At 39.1% G+C, this 24339-nt stretch overlaps 1 protein-coding gene across 2 annotated transcripts in view; it reads left to right on the top strand.

The window, feature by feature from the left end:
* CPAMD8 (C3 and PZP like alpha-2-macroglobulin domain containing 8) overlaps positions 1-24339 on the top strand; it is a 57654-nt gene that overhangs the window by 8821 nt on the left and 24494 nt on the right. For both annotated transcript variants that reach the window (XM_053464231.1, XM_053464223.1), the window contains exons 5-25: positions 3084-3136; positions 5844-5861; positions 6480-6534; positions 7040-7153; positions 7287-7371; positions 7557-7665; positions 8123-8350; positions 10415-10585; positions 11150-11278; positions 12180-12372; positions 12945-13117; positions 13975-14124; positions 15307-15468; positions 15710-15852; positions 16786-16848; positions 18977-19208; positions 19685-19838; positions 20785-20924; positions 21773-21824; positions 22971-23269; positions 23681-23906. In XM_053464231.1, the coding sequence (XP_053320206.1) occupies positions 3084-3136; positions 5844-5861; positions 6480-6534; positions 7040-7153; positions 7287-7371; positions 7557-7665; positions 8123-8350; positions 10415-10585; positions 11150-11278; positions 12180-12372; positions 12945-13117; positions 13975-14124; positions 15307-15468; positions 15710-15852; positions 16786-16848; positions 18977-19208; positions 19685-19838; positions 20785-20924; positions 21773-21824; positions 22971-23269; positions 23681-23906 (2949 nt within the window). The remainder of the gene's footprint in view (positions 1-3083; positions 3137-5843; positions 5862-6479; positions 6535-7039; positions 7154-7286; positions 7372-7556; positions 7666-8122; positions 8351-10414; positions 10586-11149; positions 11279-12179; positions 12373-12944; positions 13118-13974; positions 14125-15306; positions 15469-15709; positions 15853-16785; positions 16849-18976; positions 19209-19684; positions 19839-20784; positions 20925-21772; positions 21825-22970; positions 23270-23680; positions 23907-24339) is intronic.

Genomic DNA, 24339 nt, shown 5'->3' with positions numbered 1-24339 from the left:
AGCAATTTAAACCATAGGGTTTTCGAAAAGGGAAGTGTCATTGACCAAAGTTTCATGGCTTTATGAAAGCTGCTGTATTGAAATATGTAATCACGCAGCTAGAAGGTGATGGAAAATGTGGTGACCTCACTCTCCTCCATAAGAAGTAGTAAGGAGCCACATGGCCAAGGACAGAAAGACATGCAAATGAGATGAGAGAAACTATGAGCGTGAGGCAGAGGAGCAGATAAAATAAACAAAAAATAAAGTTTTAGGTGGGATTCACCTCCCAGCATTATCTGTATATTATGAAGGGCCAATGCAGGAGAGATTCTCCTGTGAAATGGGATGAGCTGGGTCTGTATAATTCATGGTTAATTTCACTGCAAGTAAGTAACAGTTCCACCCTTCCCAAAAGGCCAAGTGACCCTCCAGGGCTATTCTGGGTTTGGTAACTGATAATGTCGATTCAAGAAATAACTGTGTCTGAAATACTGTTGTGTTGAAGTAATGGTGTGTGAGCAAAAGAAATAAAGAGGAAAATAAGTGAGGATTTTGCCTCCCCCATCCTTGAGCGGGAAAAGTCTTCCAAAGTCGTCTCTTCAAAATAGGAATGTCCTAACTGGGTTAGTTAGGATCTATCTTTTTTTCCGGTCAATTGCTTTTTCTAAACCATTTTCTGGTACTGAGCACTGCCATCAAATAGCCACAGACATGTGTGGTTCAAGGAAGTAAAGACAACCATCTATTCAACAAACACGTTGAGGGTTATGTTAGGAGTCTAGGGGGAAAAAGGGTACCTTCACCACTGGAATGTCCTTGTTGGTGGCTTTACTTTATATTAGAATTATATGTTGTATATCACACCTCCCGATATATCAGATAAACAAAGAGAGGCACTTTTGTTTTAGGGAGACTAGTTAGGGGCTTGGGCCGGGGGAGTCTGTATATTTCTTCTTCGCAATATGGCATTTAGAAGAAGAATTTTGTTCACACAGGCAAATGTTTAATTACATTTTGTGCTATTTACATATACGTTACTGTGACTTTTTTAAAGAAATGAAATACTGTAAAACAATCATACCCACCAAACTGAGATCCAAAAATGGCCATCAGGGGAGGAAAGAGGAATTTGGGTTCCAAAAAGAGGCTGTCCTTCCTAAAGTGAGACACTTGGGCGATATGACACTTGGTCCCTCTTTTCTTTACAGAAAATGCCTCTCGACATAATGTTTGCTTTTAACAGGGTATTTATAAAATTTCTATCAAGTATGTTTTAATTGTGAGAATTCATCTTTTTCCTGTGATATAAATCTTTGCGCACCACATTGCTGACCCAGTTCTCAGCTCAGGATTTCCAGATATCAATGCCCAATCACAAGTGCATCTGTTAATAGCACAGGTGTTGTGGAAAAAGAATGAGCCAGTGAATAGTGCAGCACAGCAGAACACTGATACGGCCATCTTCAAAGGCAGTCTATTATCAGCATTTTATATGATCCTATTAATGATTCAAGTATACGAAAAGCCTAGCTTTTCAAATGTATTATAAAACTAGCATATAAAACTAGCTGATATAGTGTCTGTGACATAATACTAATAATAATTCATTTTACTTTACCTCTTGCAGTATTTTTGATTTAGAATGCATTATAATATGAATACAATGAATTAGAAAACAATATGGAAATATTTTTGTCCAGTGTGTTTTTAGAACAATTATACACTTGGCAATAATTGTATTTTCTCTAGTACATGTCAATAGAACGGTCATCATTATAGGTTTCCTGTGCAGCAGACCATGAAATGTATTCAGTCAAATAATACTTCAATTCAGTGACGGTCCAACATGGACGTGATAATTGTATTACACCTCCAGTAAACCTTAGCCAGCCAAACAAAGCATTTTATTCCTTTTGTTTTTTAGGCTATGATATTTTCAGGTATGCAAATTTAACCAATAAGTTTAGTTGCACAAAAACACTTGTGAACTTTGTTTAGAGACACAAACATGATTTTCAGATGGACAGTCTTTTAGAAGAAGATTTCACTTGAGCTTTATTTTCAGTGTATGACAGTACTGTTCAATTAAAGGCACCAAAAAGAAAAACATATTTTCCACGAGTCAGGCTATATTTACAATTATAATACAAAACAAATGAGACCAAAATAGACAAAGACACAAGATTTAAGGGATTGGAAGGCTTGGGGGTTCTTCTGCTTGTATAGTAAGAAATCACAAGTACAGATATCATAATACAAAGTAGTTGTCACCCCTCAACTCAGAAATGGGTGCCATAGGCCACCTTAACTCAGTCCGGGTTCTCATCCAAACCCCTCATGACTTCCAACTATCCTCTTCAAATCCAGTGAATGGCAGGTCCTGATCTCCAGAATTAAGTATGGTCAAGGTAAATATGGTGCTAGTATAGGCTGGGGGAGCTGAAGAGATAACATGCACTAAACTTAGTTTAGAACCCATTTAGAGTTGGTGGGAAAGTGATGTCCACTCCTCCAACCAACTGGCAAACCCTAAAAGTCTCCCTGTCAGGGGAGCATCCCCTTAAGGTTTTATATCACAAAGCGGTACTCACTCTACAAGTAAATAATATATAATGGCCATATTATAAAATAATTGAAATCTCTGTATAGTATACTAAGCGAAAAAAAAGTTATTGCCATACATCTAATGCATCTAATTTTGTTCCTTGTTATGAGTTGATGGCAACTAGAAAAGCAATTAAGTGGTCAGGTACCATGGTATCTTTGAACATTGTGAGAGCATATTAAACGCCTTACCACAAATTGGACGAAGAAGGTCACAGGCCTGCAGGGTGTGAGTCAGGTCTCTCTTTTGCCCACACCCTTGCCCACCTGGCCTGCAGAAAAATTCTAGCTAGTTGGGTGAGGGAGGAGGATACCACCTCATAAGTACTTTACTGTGTAAGTACTGTGTTCTGTTTCAGAGACAGGCTAAGGATGATCTTATGACTTACCTGTAAGATTCTAGAATGTGTATTAATTTAAACAAAATAAATGTTTCGTCCTTCTAGAAAGGAATTTTGTTTTTATTAAGTTTTGTCACATGTATTTTATCTCCACAGTTCTTATCAATATGTATACGGTGACTCCTGATCTTCGTCCAGCCAGGGAAAAGGTACAGTTCCCATTGCATTACTTCCAATTACCATTTATTTATATAGCACCAGCAGATTATATAGCGCTTTACAATCAGAGTTGATAGGATAAATTTAAAATCACAAACAATAACAAACTGGTAAAAAAGAGATGAGGACCCTGCTCTTGCAAGCTTACAGTCTAGACTGTTGAGGGGAAAGTGAAACAGTAGGAGAGGACTGCTTGGATGAAGATGAGTCAAGTCAGGATGAGCTGTCGATGATGTTGGTGGTTCAGGTGGCTAAGACAGGATGCTGGCTGTTATGAGCTGGCTGGCTGCTAGAGTGTTATGAGGAAAGGTTGTATGTGTCTCAAAAGAGGTGGGTTTTCAGAGAGCTTTTGAAATTTGCATACAAGGGAGAAAATTGGAACGGGGAAGGGAATTTCACAGATGGGGTGGAATCCTAGATGCGTGAGTGGGAAGAGGTAATGATGGTAGAAGAGAGAGACAAAGGTCAATAAAGGAATGAAGAGGTATATTTGGATAGCAGGGTAGATATATATACGGGGGTGCAGAGTTGTTAGGGCTCTGTAGGTCAATGGGCAGGAGTTTGATTTTGTAGTTAGTAGGGAGTTGCAATAATCCATGGGATATCACAAGGTAGTGGATTAGTATTTTGGTAATTTCTTGTGTGAGGAGTGGGCGGATTCAGGAGACGTTTTTTAGGCGAAGGTGGCAGGATTTGGTGAGTAACTGGATGTGAGGGATGAAGGAGAAAGCAGAGTCACATGAGAAACCAAGGGAGTGAACTTGGTCTGTTGGGAGAGGAACAAGTTCCATGAAGACACTAAAAGTACAGTCAGAGAGTTGGATTTGAACTAGGAAAGAACTGTGTCACAGATGTCATGAACATGAAGGGTTTGTAGAAGTCAACTGTGCCAAAGGCTGCACAGAGGTAGCGAGACATGGGCATCAGTGAGGAGGTTGTTGGTGATTTAAGTGAGTGTGGTCTCAGTGGAATACTGTAGGCAGGAACTAGATTGAAGACGGTCAAGCAGAGAGTTTGGAAAGAGAAATTTAGTTAGTTGTTTATAAGTTAATCATTACATTAGTTTTGATGCCAAGGGGAGAAGGGAAACTGGACGGATGGGGATATGGGATCAAGCAAGGTTTTTTTTAGGATAAGTGAGATGATAGCATGTTTAAATTAGGATGAGAATATACCAGAGGAAAGGGAGATTAAAGGTAATAGTTAGGGTTAGGACTTCAGAAAGGCGTTATAGGAGATCTGAAGGATCGAGGTAGGTGATGAGGTGGGAGAGAACCTCAGAAACTTCAGTAAGAGTGACTGGACTGAAGCAGTTGAAGGTGGCTTGAGGTGAAGAGGGGGGTCAGGGCGCTATATGATTGACACCATAGAGCACAGTGTTATTCCTGATGGTATCAATATTGTTTTTAAAATAGGTGGTGAGATCTTGGGCAGAGAATTTGGAACATGAGGGAGGTACTGAAGTACAGAGGAGAGTGTTGTGGAGAACAGACATTTAGGGTTATGGGAAAGGAAGGAGATTAATGAAATAAAATAGGTTTGTTTGGCAAGATGGAGGGCCTAAGGTTGTAATGTGGAAAGTCTTCAGGTGAGCGAGACCTCCTCCATAGGCGCTCAGAAGTACGTGAACACTTTTGGAGGAGACAGAGTGGGGTGGCGCACAGTTACATAACTAGGACTGAGCCTAGCATATGGTTATACTGAGCTGTGTCAACATTAGGACAGGAGGAGGTTGGGGAAGTGGCTGAAGTGTATTTGTGTATATGTATTTGTTAGCTGGTGTGTAAGGGCAATGTACATGTATGTGTGTGTGTAAGGGCAGTGTACGTGTATGTGTGTGTAAAGGCAGTGTACATGTATATGTGTGTAAGGACAGTGTACATGTATGTGTGTGTGTAAGGGCAGTGTAAGTGTATATGTGTGTGTGTAAGGGCAGTGAACATGTATATATGTGTGTGTAAGAGCAGTGTATGTGTGTGTGTAAGGGCAGTGTACGTGTATGTGTGTGTAAAGGCAGTGTACATGTATATGTGTGTGTAAGGGCAGTGTAAGTGTATATGTGTGTGTGTAAGGGCAGTGAACATGTATATATGTGTGTGTAAGAGCAGTGTATATGTGTGTGTTTATGGGCAGGTGTGTGTAAGGGTCCTCTCTGCTGCTGTGGACTACTCTTCCAATGATTATGGTGGACACCTGGATGGCTGCGAATCATGGGAATTTTTGTTCACAGCTAGCATCTGCAGTTTTACTGTTGCTGCACTTCCCATGATGCTCAGCCAGCATCATGGAAGCAGTATGTCTGGCTGAGCCTCATGGGAATTCAATTCAATGTTTTGGTTATTTTTAATATGCATGACTGCTGACAAAAAGGAAGTGTGTTTTAAGTGGCTATGCAAGCGCAACATTGTAAAGTACAAGTGCCTGTATCGGTGAGTTCCACGAGATTAAAAAAAAAAAAGTTGAAATCCATAGCGAAACATGTTTCAAAAGACAGCTTCTTTTAGAAAAAAGTGTCAAGATAATAAACTGGAAATAGTGCAGTTTCTAATAAACTCTCATCATTCTTTTTCATTATATTGCTCATTTACATAAAACAGAGCATATTGGCAGGGAGGGCATAAGCAAAAAATGGGTTAGGCTTTCTCTCACATAAGCATGTTCTTTCATTAATACTTACTTTGTTTTGTTTTCTTATAGATTAATGCTTATATCCTGGTAAGTTTGCTTTTTTTTTTTTTTTAAATTGATTAATAAACTATAGTTTGCAGATACTATACTTCAATTTCAGGTGTATCTATTAGAGAAAATTCACTATTCTAAGGCTAGTCTCTGAACCCAACTGAGCTGAGTCCCGAATTGATTTCCACAGGATCTGGACCCTGCAGCAAATCCTGCAGGGTCCCAGGAACAAATGATGCTGCTAGGTTAAACTGGCAAGTAATGCATGTACCTGAATTGATAATCTAAGAGTTATTTTACCCTTACCCTCAGTGAGTAGATCAAGACATAATATTTTACAAGAATGAAGGATTTCAGATTCAGGGATATTTAGGCATCTGATCTGAAAGAGACAATTAGCATTCTTAAACGTACAAATAACATTTATGTTTAATTGATCTTTTCGATAACAATTGTTTTCTGGTCAATTCTCAGCAGACAAGTAAAATTATGTGTCCTTTTGTGTAATAAGGGGACCTGAGAAACTGCAAAGGTGCAAAATGTACTAGCAGGTGGATCTGAGATACTGCTACGAAATAGCTGACTGTCTTTCTCATTACATATCATGCCTTTGAGCAAGTATAACATTTTAATATTTTATGTTGTTCTTTCCAGGACCCTCGAGGCTCTAGGATTATTCAGTGGAATGATTTGAAACCAATCTGTTGTGGTGAGTCGAATTAGTACAAATTATTTAGTCTGAGGTTTAACTTTGTGGAAAAATAAGACATAAAGTAAACTTAATTATAAAAAAAAAGTTAAAATCTCACTTTAAAGTTAAAATCTAATCTGGTATTTTAATCGGCAAACCTGGGCACAGTTTTAAATCATAGTCTACTCACATGGTAGGGAGAGCTCTCACCATTAATTACAGACAGTAATTCCAACCAAACATTCTCAATTTATATAGTGTCCTATCCAAAACATATTTCCGCAAAGAAAAAGGATAGAAAAAATCTGGGCTTTGTAGACTGGTATTGTAATTCTATAATTTTGCTTTGTTGATTTTGGTCCTACCAAGGGAACATTACTGATTCCAATACACATTGAGAACCACCAGTTCAAGTTATTAGTAGGAATAATACAAAGTGAGAGAAACATGCTTTTGTCTGACTTTCCACAGACTTTCATCCCAATAAGCATCTGTCACTATAACTCTCATCTTTGTCACCCAGGTGTTGTTAACATGAGTTTCCCTCTGTCCGACCAACCTGTCTATGGGGATTGGTTAATATTTGCAGAGACACAAGGTCACATCTACAACAAGTCATTTGCAGTGCAGAAATATGGTAAGTGAATTAAAACATATATTATTATATGCTTTCCGAAATTGCCAAAAAAAGAATGTCATGTGTATACAATAGGAAAAGGGATATTTCCTGAAATTCAGGTTAAAATAATTACTTATTACTTTATTTTCAGTGTTACCAAAATTTGAGCTGGTCATCTCCCCACCACCATACATTCGGGATATTGGCACCTGTGAGAAGGGTTTTGTTACAGCAAGGTGAATACATTCTGCCGACTGAATGCCTTTACTGCCTTCCTTTTGCTAAACACCATATCTTTCTTGTTTACATTTTACACTAATTATCGTTAAGCTGTATATCATTAAAGTAGCACAAATACTTCTATAGTCCACACGCCGTCTCTCATGTTCTATCATCCTCAGTCTGTCACTTCTTGTTCCAGGTACACATTTGGCAAGCCTGTGGGTGGCATGTTGATAATCAATATGACCGTTACCGGAGTTGGGTACTATAGACATGAGATTGGACACCAAGTTCTCAAGACATTGGAGGTAAGTTTGTTACATTTTATATTTGTCTCATGCACTGTGCATCAGAAAGCCTAAGTGGATGGTTGGAAAGGGTATGCTGGAAGGAGAGTATTCTGCTGTCACAATATTACATTTTGGAACGTATGTATTTATCATAATTGATATCACTTTACAGAACATTTAGGGCATGTTGCATTTAGCATGTTATTCCATAGATACATATTAATTTGCAAATATTTGTGTTACTTATTACATACACTGCTCTTTCTGTTGGAACCTGGAGAAAACATTTTGCTTGATAAAGAGGCAGAGGCTCAGTAAAATACAGCTGCTCCAATTTGTGTAATGCATACACTTTTTTTATCAAGGCATTTAACATTGTCCTTGATAAAAAAAAAATATATATATATTTTATCATACTCTTTAAAGAAGCTTCTGACCAAATGTATCTGACATTGCATTATTCCACCAATTTTAGATTTATGGCTCAGCTGAGTTTGATATCTGCGCCAAGGACATGATGCCAGTAGATTTTCCTGAACATTTTAGAGGGGCTGTGAATATTTGGGCTACAGTAACTTCAGTGGATGGCAGCAAACAAGTTACCTTTGATGACACCACCCTGGTTCAGAAGCAACTGATTGACATCAAATATACCAAGGACACGCGCAGACAATTCAAACCAGGCTTGCCCTACCAAGGGAAGGTAGGCATTGGGGTGTGAGCCTGATGGGAAATTGAGTATGTGTACTTCTCGGGGGGACTGAATTAGTGTCTCCTACTACTAAATTTATAATTGAGATTTTCTAGATTATGCGTATAACGTAATAAATCTTGTCACTGGGAGTTTTAAATTATAATTTAATCTCTTTCCTACCATAAGAAGCTTAAAGCAGATCTGTGACTTTATCCAAGTCATTGGTGGCTCAGGCAGCCACTGTATGGGTGGAGGGGTTGAGAACAGAAAGAGCTTAAGGGCAGGGAATTGATTTTGTAGTGCAGTCCCTTCTACAGGCTGCCACCTACACCTGCTTCCATGAAATTAACATTTGAATTTTTTCTATTATATAACTCTATAACAATGGCATTAATCGACAAACAAAAATCACAAGCAGTATATATAGTTTTGGTTGAGAAATTAAAAAAACACTGTAATGCTGGCTAGGGCTGCAACTAACGATTATTTTAATAATCGATTAATCGGCCGATTATTTTTTCGATTAATCGATTAATCGGATAAAAAAAAACAATATGCAAATTTTTCGTTTATTTAAAAGAATTTAATGAACTGGATGTTAAAAAACAACTTAAAATTTACATTAACATTCTTATTTTGTTATGATGTAATAAAAAACAATATTTTCAAAGTACAAGAACCCAAACACAATATTTATGAAACAAAATAACCCCAAACATTCTGAAAAGAGGTGGACTATTACTGTTCAAGAAACTTTGCCCCAGCACTTTGCACTTTGCACCCAGCACTTTGCACCCAGCACTTTGCACCCAGCACTTTGCACCCAGCACTTTGCACCCAGCCCTGGCACTTTGCACCCAGCACTTTGCACCCAGCACTTTGCCCCAGCCCTGGCACTTTGCACCCAGCACTGGCACTTTGCACCCAGCACTTTGCACCCAGCACTTTGCCCCAGCCCTGGCACTTTGCATCCAGCACTTTGCACCCAGCATTCAGCACTTTGCACCAGCACTTTGCACTTTGCACCCAGCCCTGGCACTTTGCACCCAGCACTTTGCACCCAGCCCTGGCACTTTGCACCCAGCACTGGCACTTTGCACCCAGCACTTTGCACTGTGCCCCTGCACCCAGTCTCTAACTCTGCCCTGCACCCAGCCCTGCCCCCACATTCTGCCCTGCCCCCACACTCACACTCTGCCCTGCACCCACTCTGCCCTGCACCCACACTCACACCCTGCCCTGCATCCCCACCCCCACTCTGCCCTGCACCCAGTCTCCCACTCTGCTCTGCACCCACACTCACACCCTGCATCCCCACCCCCACTCTGCCCTGCACCCAGTCTCCTGCCCTGCACCCCCCACCCCCACTCTGCCCTGCACCCCCACCCCCACTCTGCCCTGCACCCCCACCCCCACTCTGCCCTGCACCCACACTCACGAACCGCTCTGTGCGAATGGAGCCACTCGCACAGAGCGAACCGCTCTGTGCGAATGGAGCCACTCGCACAGAGCGAACCGCTCTGTGCGAATGGAGCCACTCGCACAGAGCGAACCGCTCTGTGCGAATGGAGCCACTCGCACAGAGCGAACCGCTCTGTGCGAGTGGAGCCACTCGCACAGAGCGAACCGCTCTGTGCGAGTGGAGCCACTCGCACAGAGCGAACCGCTCTGTGCGAGTGGCTCCATTCGCACAGAGCGATTCGCTCTGTGCGAGTGGCTCTGTGCGATCCGTGCACATAGACATGAAGAATACTTACCTCCGGAACGCGTCACATCCGTCACGTAGCTAAAAGAAGGCGGAGACTGCAGAGCGTGTAGCAGAAGCGGGGAACGCTCGCGGAGGTAAGTAAAAGGAGCCGAGTGCTCCAACAACGAATTGATCACTCGATTAATCGATAACGGAAATCGTTATCGATGATTTCCGTTATCGATTATTATCGATTTTATCGATTCGTTGTTTCAGCTCTAATGCTGGCAGTTCCCCTTAAAATCATGCTATTTAAATTGCCTAAATAAGCTCATTTCAATACACCAAGCTTAACTAATACTGGAATTGTCTGTGGTGATTCTTAGGTGGAAGTAATATATCCTGACGGTAGCCCTGCAGATGGTGTCAGTGTGCGTATCAAAGCTGAACTCACCCCAAAGGACAATGTCTACATCAGTGAGCTTGTGTCCAAAAATGGCTTAGTGGAGTTCCAGATTCCATCTATCCCCACGGGAGCCCACTATGTGTGGCTGGAGGTAGGTCAGTAGAGATTGTTTATCTGGTTTAAAGAGTAAAGCTTGTGCAAAGTCGTACAGTCAAAGTGACACAATCACCATAGTAACTAATGGAATAGTCCTGCTGACCTGGACACACTAGATCTTCTGGGAATTATGTCTAAAAAGAAAAGCATTCTTCTTACCATATCAGCCAACTAAATGTTGCTGCTGCTAGGACCATCCTATTGTTTACCAAAGCAAAAAGATCACTTTTCAAACTCTATGGTAGTGTTGGCAAATGACCAGTTTCTGTATTATAAATAAATGTGATTCAACTTTACATCTGAAATAGAGTTTTAAATCCCAGTTTCTGAACTGTACATAAACCACATGTCAGTAGAGATTCTGGAATGTTTTGAGGTTTTTGAAAGAAGAGACAAAATGGCTACTTATGTAAAAATTACCCTATGACTAAATTACCTATAGCCAGCAATAAAGTAGCCTCTTTTAAGAGTAAACATTGTCAATAGAAAGTTCTGATAAAAATGGGCAAAGATAAATGTTTGATTAAGATGTGAATTTTGTTGCCTTGTTCTTTGCAAGTCTAAAGTAACAGCCATCGATGGTAAACCAGTAGGTGACCAGTATCTGCCCAACTATTTGTCCATAAGCAGCTGGTACTCTCCAAGCAAATGCCACCTTCTACTACAGCCTCCAGAGAATCCATTGCTGGTGAGTACAGTGAGACAACATATGAAATCATTAATCTTGGTAAATATGTATAATGGACATTGGAGTTTTCTGGATACTCCTTATTATGTGTTATCGGTAAAAACATAAGTAGCCATCCCCGTGAACAAATATTGGCAGGAAACTGGATCATACTGAAGAGCTTGACTGTATACATGGGCAATATACTATAAACCAGACTTGTTAAAAAAATAAAACAAAAAAATGAAAATAAAAACTCTCTCCTTATAAAATAAAACTCTGCAAGGACTCCTCCAATCCCAAAGGCATAAATACAGTGTAACGACACAGAGATTGTGATCTTCTGCTCCCAGGATCTCCCCAGGAATCAGAATTAATATTTAGAAGGAAAGGAATAAAGAACAATAGCGCAGCACTGTATAATAAACCACTCAAAGAGTGGTGGAGGACAGGAGGGATAAACCACTTGGGCTGTTTTTCTGAATTTGGGCTAGGCCTTTAGTTCCAGATATGTTTGTCAAGTAAATAGTTTGATATGGTATGGATCTGCAAAGAGCCCTGATCTTAACCCAACTGAACACCTGTAGGAAGAATTGGAACAATTGCAAGCCAGGCCTTCTCGCCCAAAAGGGCATGACCTTACAAATGCAGTTTTGGCTGAATAGGCACAAATTCACACACGCATTATAAAATCATGTGGAAGGAGGCTTTTATAGCCACACTGTGAGGAAGACAGCTACATCTTAATATTCAAGGTTTTGTAATGGCCAGCAAGCTCATATTGGAATGATGGTCAGGTGTACACATACTTTTAATCATAGAGTGCATTCAGACTTACCAGGAATTATAGACTGCCCATTTATCGTCAGACTTGCAGAAGGCATTGTAGTACTGATACCAGGTCTTCTTCTCCCTCTGCTAGGTTGGAGATGAGGCTTGGATTGCTTTGAAATCCACCTGTCCGTGCAATTTCACTCTGCACTACGAGGTGGCATCTCGTGGAAACATTGTGCTCTCAGGGCATCAGCCTGGTAACCTCACTCAGCACAGGAGCAGGAGATCAATGCCGGTGACATTTAACAAGGATGTCCATGGAACAGCTGCATCAGGGTCAGGTGAGTTGTCAGTAAGAACTAGGAAGAGTCTATTGCTCCTTTCTAGTATGAGCCTCCACAAGCGTTTTTTCATTAGATGCAAGTGGGATTCTAGATAGCCTTTCAACACCAATGTGATCTTTTTTTTTTGTCTGGCTGAGTGGCAATGAATACAGTCTATTTTAGTATGTGGCAGTGACAAGGCTAACTGAACTTTTTTGGAAAATCAGATTATGCCTAATGCATTCCTAACTGCAATATTTTGGGGTAATTTGGTCAGGGTCCTAGAGGGATGATGCTGGTCTGCCCTTGTTGTAGGACATCATGTGACATGCCAAAGCAGGCATATTAAATCTATTTACATAAAACACATGGCTTCAATTAAACATGCTGTTTTCCCAATTACCTGATAGAAAAAGATTACAATTCAACCATTGTAGAGTTCTGTTGCACGCCCCTAGGTAATCAGCAATACCTGCGGCGTTGTACTACATGTTGGGTTTGGTGTAATTTTTGCTTTTTTTAATCCATTTACATGTTTCTTAGAGTAAAGTTATGTACCAGCAGACTTAACTGTATTGTTATTTTTCCAGCTTCCACACAGCCCGCGCCTGAAGACCCAGAGGCTTGGGTGACATATGTACACTTTCAAATTACTCACAATATGGCCCCTTTAAGCCGGCTTCTTATTTACTATGTGCGTGAGAATGGAGAGGGGGTAACTGACAGTGCTCAGATACTAGTTAAGCCAGCTTTTGAGAATCAGGTAACACTTTGGACAGTTTGCTTAATTATCACCCTCTTACTGCTACTAAACCCAATGGCCGAGCATGTTTATTTTTTAATTTTCACTTAAGTATCAATATAAATACATATCATATTTTCATATTATGGCATCACATAATATGAATTGCAGTTCTGCCCCCCCCCCAAAAAAAAATGAGCACAGCTTTACAGAACAGCTTTGAGTAATTTAAAAATGAAACCTAATAGAAAAGAAAAAAACAGTTGGTAGGGGAAATTATGATTAACATTTAATGGACACTCCAGCCATCATATGCACATTAATGCATTGAATCTTTATGGTTTTATTTTATTATATTATTATATTTACATCTGGAGAAGAGACCTTTTGAGGTCCTAAAAAATGTATCTTTATGTTGGCCAGCTAAAAGGTATCAACTTCAACTAGAGTCTCCATTGATTGCAATAAAATAACCTTTCATGCCAGTGGCTGCTTCATTTAAAAAAAAATAACTAGAACAGCAAAGGGAGCTGGAAGATACCCCCCCGAAAACATGTGCATATTTAAAGTACATTCTTCATTGATGATAAACTAGATGTTATACTGACCCTTTAAGATGCTTCATATTCAATATTATACCTTAATACAAAGCATTATAGAAATAGAATATGATAACCACAGATGGCTGTTTTTTATTGCTTCAAGGGAAAGTCAGTCTCATGTGTCAATTTCATAAATCTCATACATACATCTCAATGCTCCCAATAACTCCTCTTATTGCACCATATAACCCTTATGCTCAATAATAATTATTTCTTTAATGTGTATAATGTATTTATTGGATGATATTAGATTAGTATGCTTTTTGTATTCCCCAGGTATCACTGGCCCTCTCTCACAATGACTCCAAACCTGGTGATGTAGTGGATATTAAAGTGAAGGCTGCTAGGGGGAGTTGTGTGTGTGTTGCCACCGTGGATAAGAGTGTCTATCTTGTACGCAATGGTTTCCAGATCACACCTGAACAGGTTAGTTAATAATTGTTTCTAAAGACTTCTAAAAGGGTGCATTTGGGTCTCTGGGTCTCTGAGACAGGCTTTACAGGTAGAGGACTGAGGTCTGCTTGATTGCACTCAATTCCTGGTTCTCTTTTCCCTTGCCTGTGATGACAAAAATGGACAGTAACCTTGGTCCCAGGCTTAACTTAAAGGCCCACTGAAGCTGTCCATTGCAGCCTCTCAACAGCTGTCATGGTACATGGAGGTCTGTGCATCACCCAGCATCCTGTGCGCTTCCTGTTGTGAGAGAGCAGCACAGGTGACACACAGTACACAGAGGAAGCTTTAGTGTGCTGTAACTGCACAGATATCGATTTGGGTACATTTGGGAGGGCATCATAGGGAAGCTGACCCCAGGCCCCTTTATGTCCAAAAGCGGCCCTGTCACTTCGTGTTAACCTTCAGTTAGCCTTCAGTTTGGGTAACTGCACCTCCTCCCACCAATCATTACCCTTCACAAGGGAACTCCCAAAGTGTGACTCTAACATATTTTAGCTGTACCTTTGCCCTTCTTGTTTCTTTATTTTTATTTTTTTATCCATCCTCATTATCCCTTAAATGGGCTGCTGTCGTTTGGCAATGAAGAACTAGCTGCTAGCTGAAGCTTTTTTTGCATGCATTTTTGTTGCATTTATAAATAATGTTTCTAGAATGACAAAGACTATATGCATACAAACAAAGAAAAGGAATCGCCAGCACGCCAAACAGCTTCCGGTCACTAGGACGCTTCCAGTCTCAAAGGCCCTATTTGGCCGAAACGTTGCTTTTGTTCAAGAGCTTCAAGAGGGTTTATGCTGTCCCTTTTTTCCTGCTAGCACCCAGCTTCCTGGGAGTTGAGCGCAGAACCATTTTTTCTTTTTTACAAAGACTAAATGCATGTCTGTTTTTTTATCTATTAATTTAGTCTCTGTGGGTGCATATCTGTTTACAGGATAGTTTACATAGTGTGTGCTTTTCCTAAATAGTTTAGGATCACTAGACTAGTAGAATGTTTGACTGGGCGTGCACCTGGTCGTAAGCTTGTCGTATTCCTAAATGCCTCCTTAAAATGCCAGATCCAAATGATGGTGTATACAATTCAAAATTGTCTCATGCAGCTTGTTAAAACCATTAGAAGCTCACAATATATGTCTTATATTCTGGGTTTTGCAGATATTCCAGGAGCTGGGGGAGTTTGATGTTTCTGATGCATATGGGACTGGAAAGGATGAAGGACATTTCTGGTGGCCTGGACTGGGCTCACTGAGGAGAAGGCGTTCCTCGGTGTTTCCCTGGCACTGGGACATTACCAAGGATGCACGATTTGCTTTCACAGTGAGAGACAAGGGAGAATGATGAACTTGTGGGCATTAGACAAAACTCATGATGGGAATTGTGTAGCCGTTGTCATTTCCTCTTTGACAATATTATTTAAAAAATGATCTAAATTTGTAAATGGTTAGAATAAAAAACTTTTAGTATTTATCATTGTCTGAGATGGAGATCTATACAGCAACAATCATAACCTATACATACAAGTTCAGCTATCTTTCTTTATTTCCATATATTCTTGTAGGAGGCAGGACTAGTTGTAATGACAGATGTTGTGAGTCTCAATCATCGCCAAAGTGGGGGGATGTACACAGATGAAGCCGTGCCAGCCTTCCAGCCTCATACAGGAACAATAGTGGGTTCATCCTACTCTAGGATTGCTCCTAGGTGAGTGGGTCTTGTGGTGTTCTAATGGGGCTGCTTTGTGTTGGCTTTGATTTCTTCAGATATTGCAAGAAATAAAAAACTATATCTTACTGTAATACAATATAATTTATTATTAAATAGATAAACCACAAATCACTTGATTGTAAAAGATATATTAATGGACTGTTCAACACCAGTTTCTATTACTTAGTAGTGCCCCGCTTGACAGAATAGTCCTTTTGCTTTTCAGGAAGTATCAAATATGAATACTTATGCATACTTTATTAATATGATTGATTGGTTCATAGTGCTTTGACTAAAACCGTACTTTAAATACTTTGTTTTTATTACTGATCTACAAAGATTTGCTATAATAAAGCATACAGATGCTAGTCTCATGACTTCATTCTGCAGCCATCATGTTGATGACATGAGTACAGTTCAAGAAATGTGTGCAGAATCTTTTATGTCATTTCTCACTGCAGTTAATTCACTGAATTGGTAGTTTGCAAGTGAGTTGCAATGACAATATATGCAATTATAGAACGCCAGTGGATTCCATAGCGCTATAGTAGGGAGACTAGAGCATGAAAAATTACAGTATACAGAAACGACAATAACATTGACACATATTGAGAACTACTGATAGAGAAGGAGAATACTTTGCTCTTTCACACTTCCACGAACCTTTTGACATGCCAACCATATGATAGTGGAAATAAAAAGCCAAACCAGTTGTTCCAACTCTCAAGTCACATTTACAAAATGAACATCTAATCGGCAATACATGAAGTGAATGATTGAAAATAGTATATTGTACCCATAATAGGTAGGTCATTTACTAGGTTTGCAATGTAATAAAAAGGGAAATATATTCTTTCGCTATTATAATATTATCCAATGTATATGCATGAAGTTGTATTCATATAGTCTGTACTGTTTCTTTTTTCACAGAACTGAGAAACGAAAGAGGACTTTCTTCCCAGAAACCTGGGTATGGCATTGCTTCAATGTCAGGTAGTTAGAATCACCAGAAATATGATCATTGTAGATGTGTATTTAATTAATTCAGCATACAGTTAGGTGGTTATGTGCAATTTGTATTCGGTGAACAAGATTTACATGATCTATGCCTTAGTTTTTGGGGCATGCTACCTTATCTTTTTTTCTACAGTATCTCCAATCATTTTTTTACTGCAACTGTTCCATTCTATTAAGATTTTCAGGACAGGGATTGTAATTAGTTGTAGAACTGGGGTACAGCAGGTTTTATGAGCTCTAAGCTGGGTGATTGCATAAATATCAGCAGAAATTGTTTGATTCACTCATTTGAAGTAGTTAATGAATTCGTAACAAGAAGAACATCCAGTGAGTATTATTTCATGGAGTGTAGAAGACGAGTACATGAATATGGTCTACTCAATGGGAGATTTGGTAGATAGCTGAGGATGTTTTGACAGTGTTAATATGCAATTGACTCAACACTAGCACATTAATAAGTTGCCTTAGTGTGTGACATGTTGAGCTCAGCAGAAGCATGTCTGCACATTAACCCCCACTAAGCAAACTTAATTAAGAGTGTTAAATGGCCAGGACTGTATTATATGTCATAAAAACTTTTGTGGCACAGAAACATTCTGAAACCAAGACTTCATGTGCCATATTATTTTTTTTTTTTATTAAGTACCAACAAATTCTGCTTTTCTGTACAATTTAAATGGGGTGTTTAACACATACATAAAAATATACATTACTACATGTATATTAGACATACTTATAGACAAAATACATATTTGGTAAACATACAGACAATATGCATTATAAGACAAAATATTAAATAATAAACTTGCTTGTATTGTGGTATATACATTTAAAGCAGATTTAGCCTGACATTAGATAAAGAATGGTCATTCCCTAGAAAGATCTCCTTTCAGTGTTTTGTCAACTCTTTTCTTTACCAGCTAAAACCAGTCCAGACAGGACTATTTTTCGCAAACCTGGAGACCTTGATTGTTTCCCCACACAGCTTAATTTATGGTAAATTAATTGGCATTTACAGTCCCAGAGTTGAAATCTGCATACTTTTGTCCAAGAACTACTTGGAGATTCTAGATAAAGAACAGCCAATATTTCTTGAAAAACCCTGCTGAGGATTGTTTTTTCATATAAAGTCACAGGACAAAACAGGTCCAAGAATTTTGATGACACAAAAGCTGTGGGAAGCTGCCATTTGGAATGTTTAAACATAGAGCAGTAACCGAGTAAATTCACACTCTTTCTTTTGAAATATGAGCAGTGAGACATTTTCTGTCTAAAGTAAGAGAAGCTCATAAATGTACTGTGAAAACGCGCATAGTTCAGATAGTATAGTTTAGACAGAGTAGTAAAGGCAAAGACTAGTTTCACACAACAGGCTACTGTACAAATTGACAGAAATAGGCTTAGTGGCAAATGTATGTATTTGGATTCAAATTGGCTAAAGGATATAATGCAAAGAGTGGTTGTAAATGGAAAATGATCAAACTGGACCAAGGTATTAAGTGAGGTACCTCAGCTGTCTGTCCTGTCCTCTTCTTTTTAATTTGTTTGTTAATGATCTCCCATGTTGCATTGGGAGCCATGTTGGAGTGTTTGCTGATGGAACAAAATTGGGTAGGGTAATACATGCATTATAGGAAAATAATAACAATGCAACATTTACTTTAAATGGTATGTCCCTGGGAAAAACTAGGAATGAGAAGGATTTAGGAATATATGTAGACTTAGCAACAGTGTGCAGCAGCTGCAAAGGCCAACATAATGGCATGTATAAAAAAGGATATTGATTCACAAGATGAGGATATAATTTTGCCTCTTTATAAGTCAATGGTAAGACCTCACCTTGAAAATGCTGTGCAATTCTGGGCATTGCTCCTTAAAAAGGACATTATAGGACTGAAAAGGTGCAAAGGGTGGCTACATAAAAGGGTATTGGAAGGTCTTAGTTATGAAGAGAGAAGTTGCATTTTTTTATATGCTACAAAAATTGCATCTTAGATGGGATATAACATTGTATAGATATGTACAGGGTTAATATAAAGAACTCTCTTGGAAAAATTGCTACATTTTTTAAAACATTTTGTTGTTCACCGACTTGTCTTCACAGTGATGCCACTGGTGAAGGAGAGCTGCGTGTAGAAGTTCCTGACTCTATCACCACATGGATAAGTGAGGCAATTGGAATGTCTGAAGAGAAAGGCCTTGGTGTTGCCAAATCCACCCATCTGAAAACCTTCAAGCCCTTCTTTATTGACTTCACACTGCCCTACTATGTTATACGAGGGGAGCAAGTCAAAATACCTCTAACAGTCTACAATTATTTGCCCTTCAGTGCAGAGGTAAGATATAGCAATGACGTGATACATTAGTACTGAAAGGTAAATAACTGTGAAAAGAAACTATTGCAAAAAAAGAAATCATGCAGAGGACAAAAAAATAGATTTTTGCCATTTCTGCTGATATTTGCTACAACTTCTCTTATTGCTTCTAAAACGCTTCATATGACTTATTAAGTTCATCGGTATAGGCCTCCTTATAACGTCTCTTATTACTGTATGTAAACTCATCACAGCCCAAGAATGTCACATGGGATCCCAGGTTGACGATGCTAATGGGTGTCTGGCTGTCCATAATTAAGAAATAAATAAATAAACATATTTATATAATAAATAAAAAATATAAATTTTGCCCAGGGTCTGTGATGTGTGTGACTTTATTCTAGTGCTAATCAGTTGTCTCACAGTCATTTTTTCAATAATATCAATAATCAAAAGTACTCTTTTTGCTGCATGTAACCTTTTCATTTTTCCACAAGGTGCACATAAAAATCGCTGTCCCAAAAGGCATTAAGTTTGTGGGATATCCTGGGAAGCAATATCTGATCCGAAAGCTGTGTGTTGCTTCAGGGGAAACTAAACCAACATCAGCTGTCTTCTCTTTTACCGAACTGGGACAGGCAAACATTTCAGGTGATGATCTATTTCTCTTCAGTGTTTAACCCAGAGTTTTCTTGTGATTTGTTGAACCATGATGCCCTTTTCCATATCTGATTTACCCGCACAAATTATACATGGTTTTGTTCGGGACATGTAAGGACTTCTTTTACAATCATAGAAATTCATAAGACGTACAAATTACCGTATTTACCGTAAGATGACCCCCCAAAATCTGAATATTAATTTAGGAAAAAAAGAGCCTGAATATGAGACGACCCTATAGGAAAAAAGTTTTACCAGTAAATGTTAATTCATGTAAACTATCTAAACTATTTTTTTTTAATAAAAGCTATGATTGCGAAGAATATTTTGTTTTTAATTCCTTTTATTTTCCAACCTGCCTCCCAGTTATGCGCATCTGCCCCCTGGCTTGCCACTCTGCCCCAGAAATGCCTTAAACCCCCTATATGCCACTGTGCCCCATGATATGCCTTTTAACCCTCTAAATACCACTGTGCCCCCATGATATGCCTTTTAACCCTCTATGTGCCACTGTGCCCCATGATATGCCTTTTGACACCCTATGTGCCACTCTGCCTCCAGAAATGCCTTATAAGGTTAAAAGGCATATTATGGGGCACAGTGGCATGTAGGGAGGTATAAGGCATTTCAGGAGGCAGAGTGGCGTATAGAGGGTTAAAAAGGCATTTCTGGAGGCAGAGTGGCATTAAGGGGGTTAAAAGGCATATCATAGAGCACTCTGCCTACAGAAATACCTTATGCCCCCCATTTAACACTCCCTCCAAATAAAAACTTACCGGTGCTTCTGAGTCCCCGGTGTATTGTCCAGGCAGCGTGTAGACGTGTACGCGATTCGCATATGCAACTTCCGCTGCAGCCAGAAGGAGGTGCGGTTAGCAGCGGGGGTTGTCTGCGTCCATGCAAAATGTCTTAAACACCTTTTTTTTTAATTTCCCAGCCAGAGCTGTGGCATATGGGAGCTTTAGTTGCCCAGAGGGGTCAAATGGCATGAAAAACAGCAAATATACAGAAGACCCATACACAGAAAGGAAGGTTCCATCTGGCAGTGACTTTGTTCGAAGAAGCGTGATGGTTGAGGTGAGCTCTATGAAGCAGCTTCAGTTAGGGAGTACTGTAATTAGTTTTTTGAACTACACATTAACATGTAACAAAAAACTGTTGGATCAAAATTTGCACTCATAGTAACTCTCACTCTTCTCTTTTTTTCTTTTTGTAAATTTGTTTTGGGATTGCTTTACCATTGTTCATAATTTTATGAAGTCATCCCACTGAAATGCCATCAGCTCCCTAGGGACCGATCCTTTTACCCGAGATTGCGGGGGCAAAGGGATATATTCTTTAGGGATGTCAGAGATAAAATGACCTTTACTGATGAGAAGGGATGTGTGCTGGCCTTAAATGAGTCGGCACCCTAAGACCCATCAACCTTTGAAGACCACTACCCTATGAACCCATAGACATTCACCTTATCGAGGACAATTCAGCCCATTTACTCTGGGAACTCTTTGCTTAAAGTTATTGGCCAAAACCTTAGCCAAGCCAATCTAATGTTCTTCTCCTGTAAGTTTTTTGGGTAAACATTAATGTTTATAAATGGTTAATAAATTCATATTTGTTAAAACATTTTTCTCTTTGAGAAGACCTATTTTGGGTCAAAATCTAAATGGGCTTTCAATGAGCCATTGTACTTCCTAGTTTTAGTTCTTGTTTACAGTTATAGTAATCTTAACAAAAAAAAAAAATAAAATATATATATATATATATATATTTAAGATTACTTGTGCAGTGTTGTATTTTTCAATTTCTGCTCATATTATTTAATATATATTAAATAAGAATTATATTTTAGTGATGTTGTGTCAAAACCACAAATTTAGTTTTATTTCATGTTATGTTTCATGTTGTGTTTCTGTGTTTTGTTTCAGCCAGAGGGTTTAGCCCGTGAATACACATACAGTGTCTTCTTCTGTCCGAATGGTATGTTTCGTATATATTATTGAATACCATGTGACTGAATCATGTTTTTGTTTGTGCCACCAAGACTCCTGCATTTTCTTGATAGCTTAACAGTGGCATACATATAAATTAGGAAAAATGATTAATTTTGATTAAACATATTAAAATAACATTTCCAAACTAATGAGTTCTAATTAACCACGCTTGCATATATTAATCAGACTTCACACATTGACTGGTTTAAAGATGTACTATACATGAATATATTGATGTCTGTATTATTTTGCGATTAGATTCAGAATTTCAGTTAAAAAGTTCAGGTAGCCAGTAAGTTTGTTGGTTCAATGCAAACTGTAGCTTGCGTTCTGTACAGGAAAAAGTGCTGGAAATGTATTTGTTAAACGCATTGTGCATTCGTATTCAGGCGAACAGGAATAAGAACACGAAGGGTGCGTTTTCGTTGTTTAGCCCGAACCATGGTCTCCCCACTCCAAGAGTTAAAGGTCCGTATAAGCGACTATGGGTCGTTCGTACGGGCCTTTAACTCTTGGAGCAGGGAGACCAGTGGTCTCTCCCAGCCAAGTTTCGGCAATAGGTGTCTGTACGAGTGACTCTATTGGTCACTTCATTGGTTGATTGCAGAGGAGGCCCCTGCCGGCGACCAATAGAGTTGCTCGTACGGACATTTCAAATCCTGGAGCCAAAGCTGTTACCGCGTTAACCCTGTTTTAACCCCTTCTACAAAAAAATGAACACAAAGAATGTACACGAATATTCGCCCAAACCAAACATAGGAATGGGCGAATATTCGTGGAATACGAAGAGTTGGCCGCCCAAGTCTAGTAAAAACATGGTTTAAAATGTCTTATTTTTAGTCACATCTTTATAAACTGTTGTTATGTTGCATGGCTATACGTGTTACATTCTAGAAAATATTTGAAAGCTTGAATACCAGTACCAGATTTTATAGATTAAACTGTTTAGTCATTGCTTCTAGAGCATTGTAGAGAGCTTTAGTAATTATTTAATGATGGTCCACCTTGCTAAATACCTGTAAAATTATGGTCCTAAAATACAAAGTAAATTGCTGCATCAAATAATGGTTCTTGGTTGAAGGTTCTTTTGCCACATTCCTTGTGAATTTATTTGGTGTCTTTTTTGGCCTAGAGAAAATTCAGATTTCCACTCCCAACAAATTTGAATATCAGTATGTACAGAAGCCACAGCGAATGACTCATTTTGAACTGACTATAAAGGCTCACAACGATGCCCATGTGGCTCTGTCCTCTGGACCCCATGACATGGCAGAGATGATAGAGATTGTTATTGGGGGACAACATAACTCCAAAACATGGATCTCTACAAGCAAAATGGGAGACCCAGTGTCCAGCACAAACACTGCTTCCATTTTATCCTGGGATGAGTATCGAGCATTCTGGATAAGCTGGAGAAATGGCGTCATACAGGTAATATTTTACATAACGTTTTTTCACAATGCTGAGTTATTAAATCCCCTTATACAAACATAAATGTGCTCTAAATATGTGTTCCCTTGGGTTACCTAGCTGTGTTCATATATATAATGATGGCTTTTTATGTGATTCCTTGATGATTATGTTTATGAAGTTGTGTCCATCTAGATCAGAGTAGCCAGCGGGTTTTGAAGAGCAACAACACTTGGAGAAAAACTTGTTTGCTCCCTTTTTCTAGACATACAGTAAAGTTGATTTTGTTTGTTTTCACAACAAGGATATACTTTTATATTAGTTTAAATTAAAGACTTTTACCTGTACAATTGGCATGTTTTACTGTCATCAAGAAGCTTAAAGGGTGTAGACCTTCCACCTCCCCTTCTTCTCTGTCTCCACCTTCCCCAGGTAGGACACGGAACTCAGTGCTCCAATGACTCTGTTATCGTGGAGTGGACAGCGGCAAGGCAGCCGGACGTGAAGTTCATCGGTTTTTCCACCGGCTGGGGCTCCATGGGGGAATTTAAAATATGGCGGAAGGAAGAGACAGATGAGAACCACAATGAGGCTTTCACCCTGGGGGTCCCACACAATGTCATTCCAGGGTCCGAGAGAGCCACGGCATCCATTATAGGTCAATCTCATTATTTAAATTGATTTTGATTTCTAGATCATGTGTTGGCCTTTGTGAGATGAAAGTGGAAAGTGAGTTAAACTGATTTCGTGCCATGACAAAGGACATGTACAACCCATCCGAATATCAAGCACAATTCTGTATGCACGAAAGTTATTTTTATTTCAATTTAATAAGCATTCTCATGTCAAAATATAACAGCAGAGACAGAAAACAAAAGGTCTAGGGATAGGTTTATCATTTATATGGTGTCTTTAAAATGATCAGATAAACACAGTAGCAAGTAAAAGTGAAAAAGGGCCTATGGCACCATTGCTTATAACGTGTGGAAATGTGATAACTATAGGTGACACAAAGTTATATTTATACTCCGAACAGGATTCCGGGAATATTAGGATGCAATTAGGCAAACACGTCAGTTGGGTTTTAACAT

This window comes from Spea bombifrons, chromosome 1 (assembly GCF_027358695.1).
Source record: "Spea bombifrons isolate aSpeBom1 chromosome 1, aSpeBom1.2.pri, whole genome shotgun sequence".
NCBI lineage: Eukaryota > Metazoa > Chordata > Amphibia > Anura > Pelobatidae > Spea > Spea bombifrons.
The sequence above is the reverse complement of the archived record's forward strand: the minus strand, read 5'-3'. Positions and strand labels throughout refer to the sequence as shown.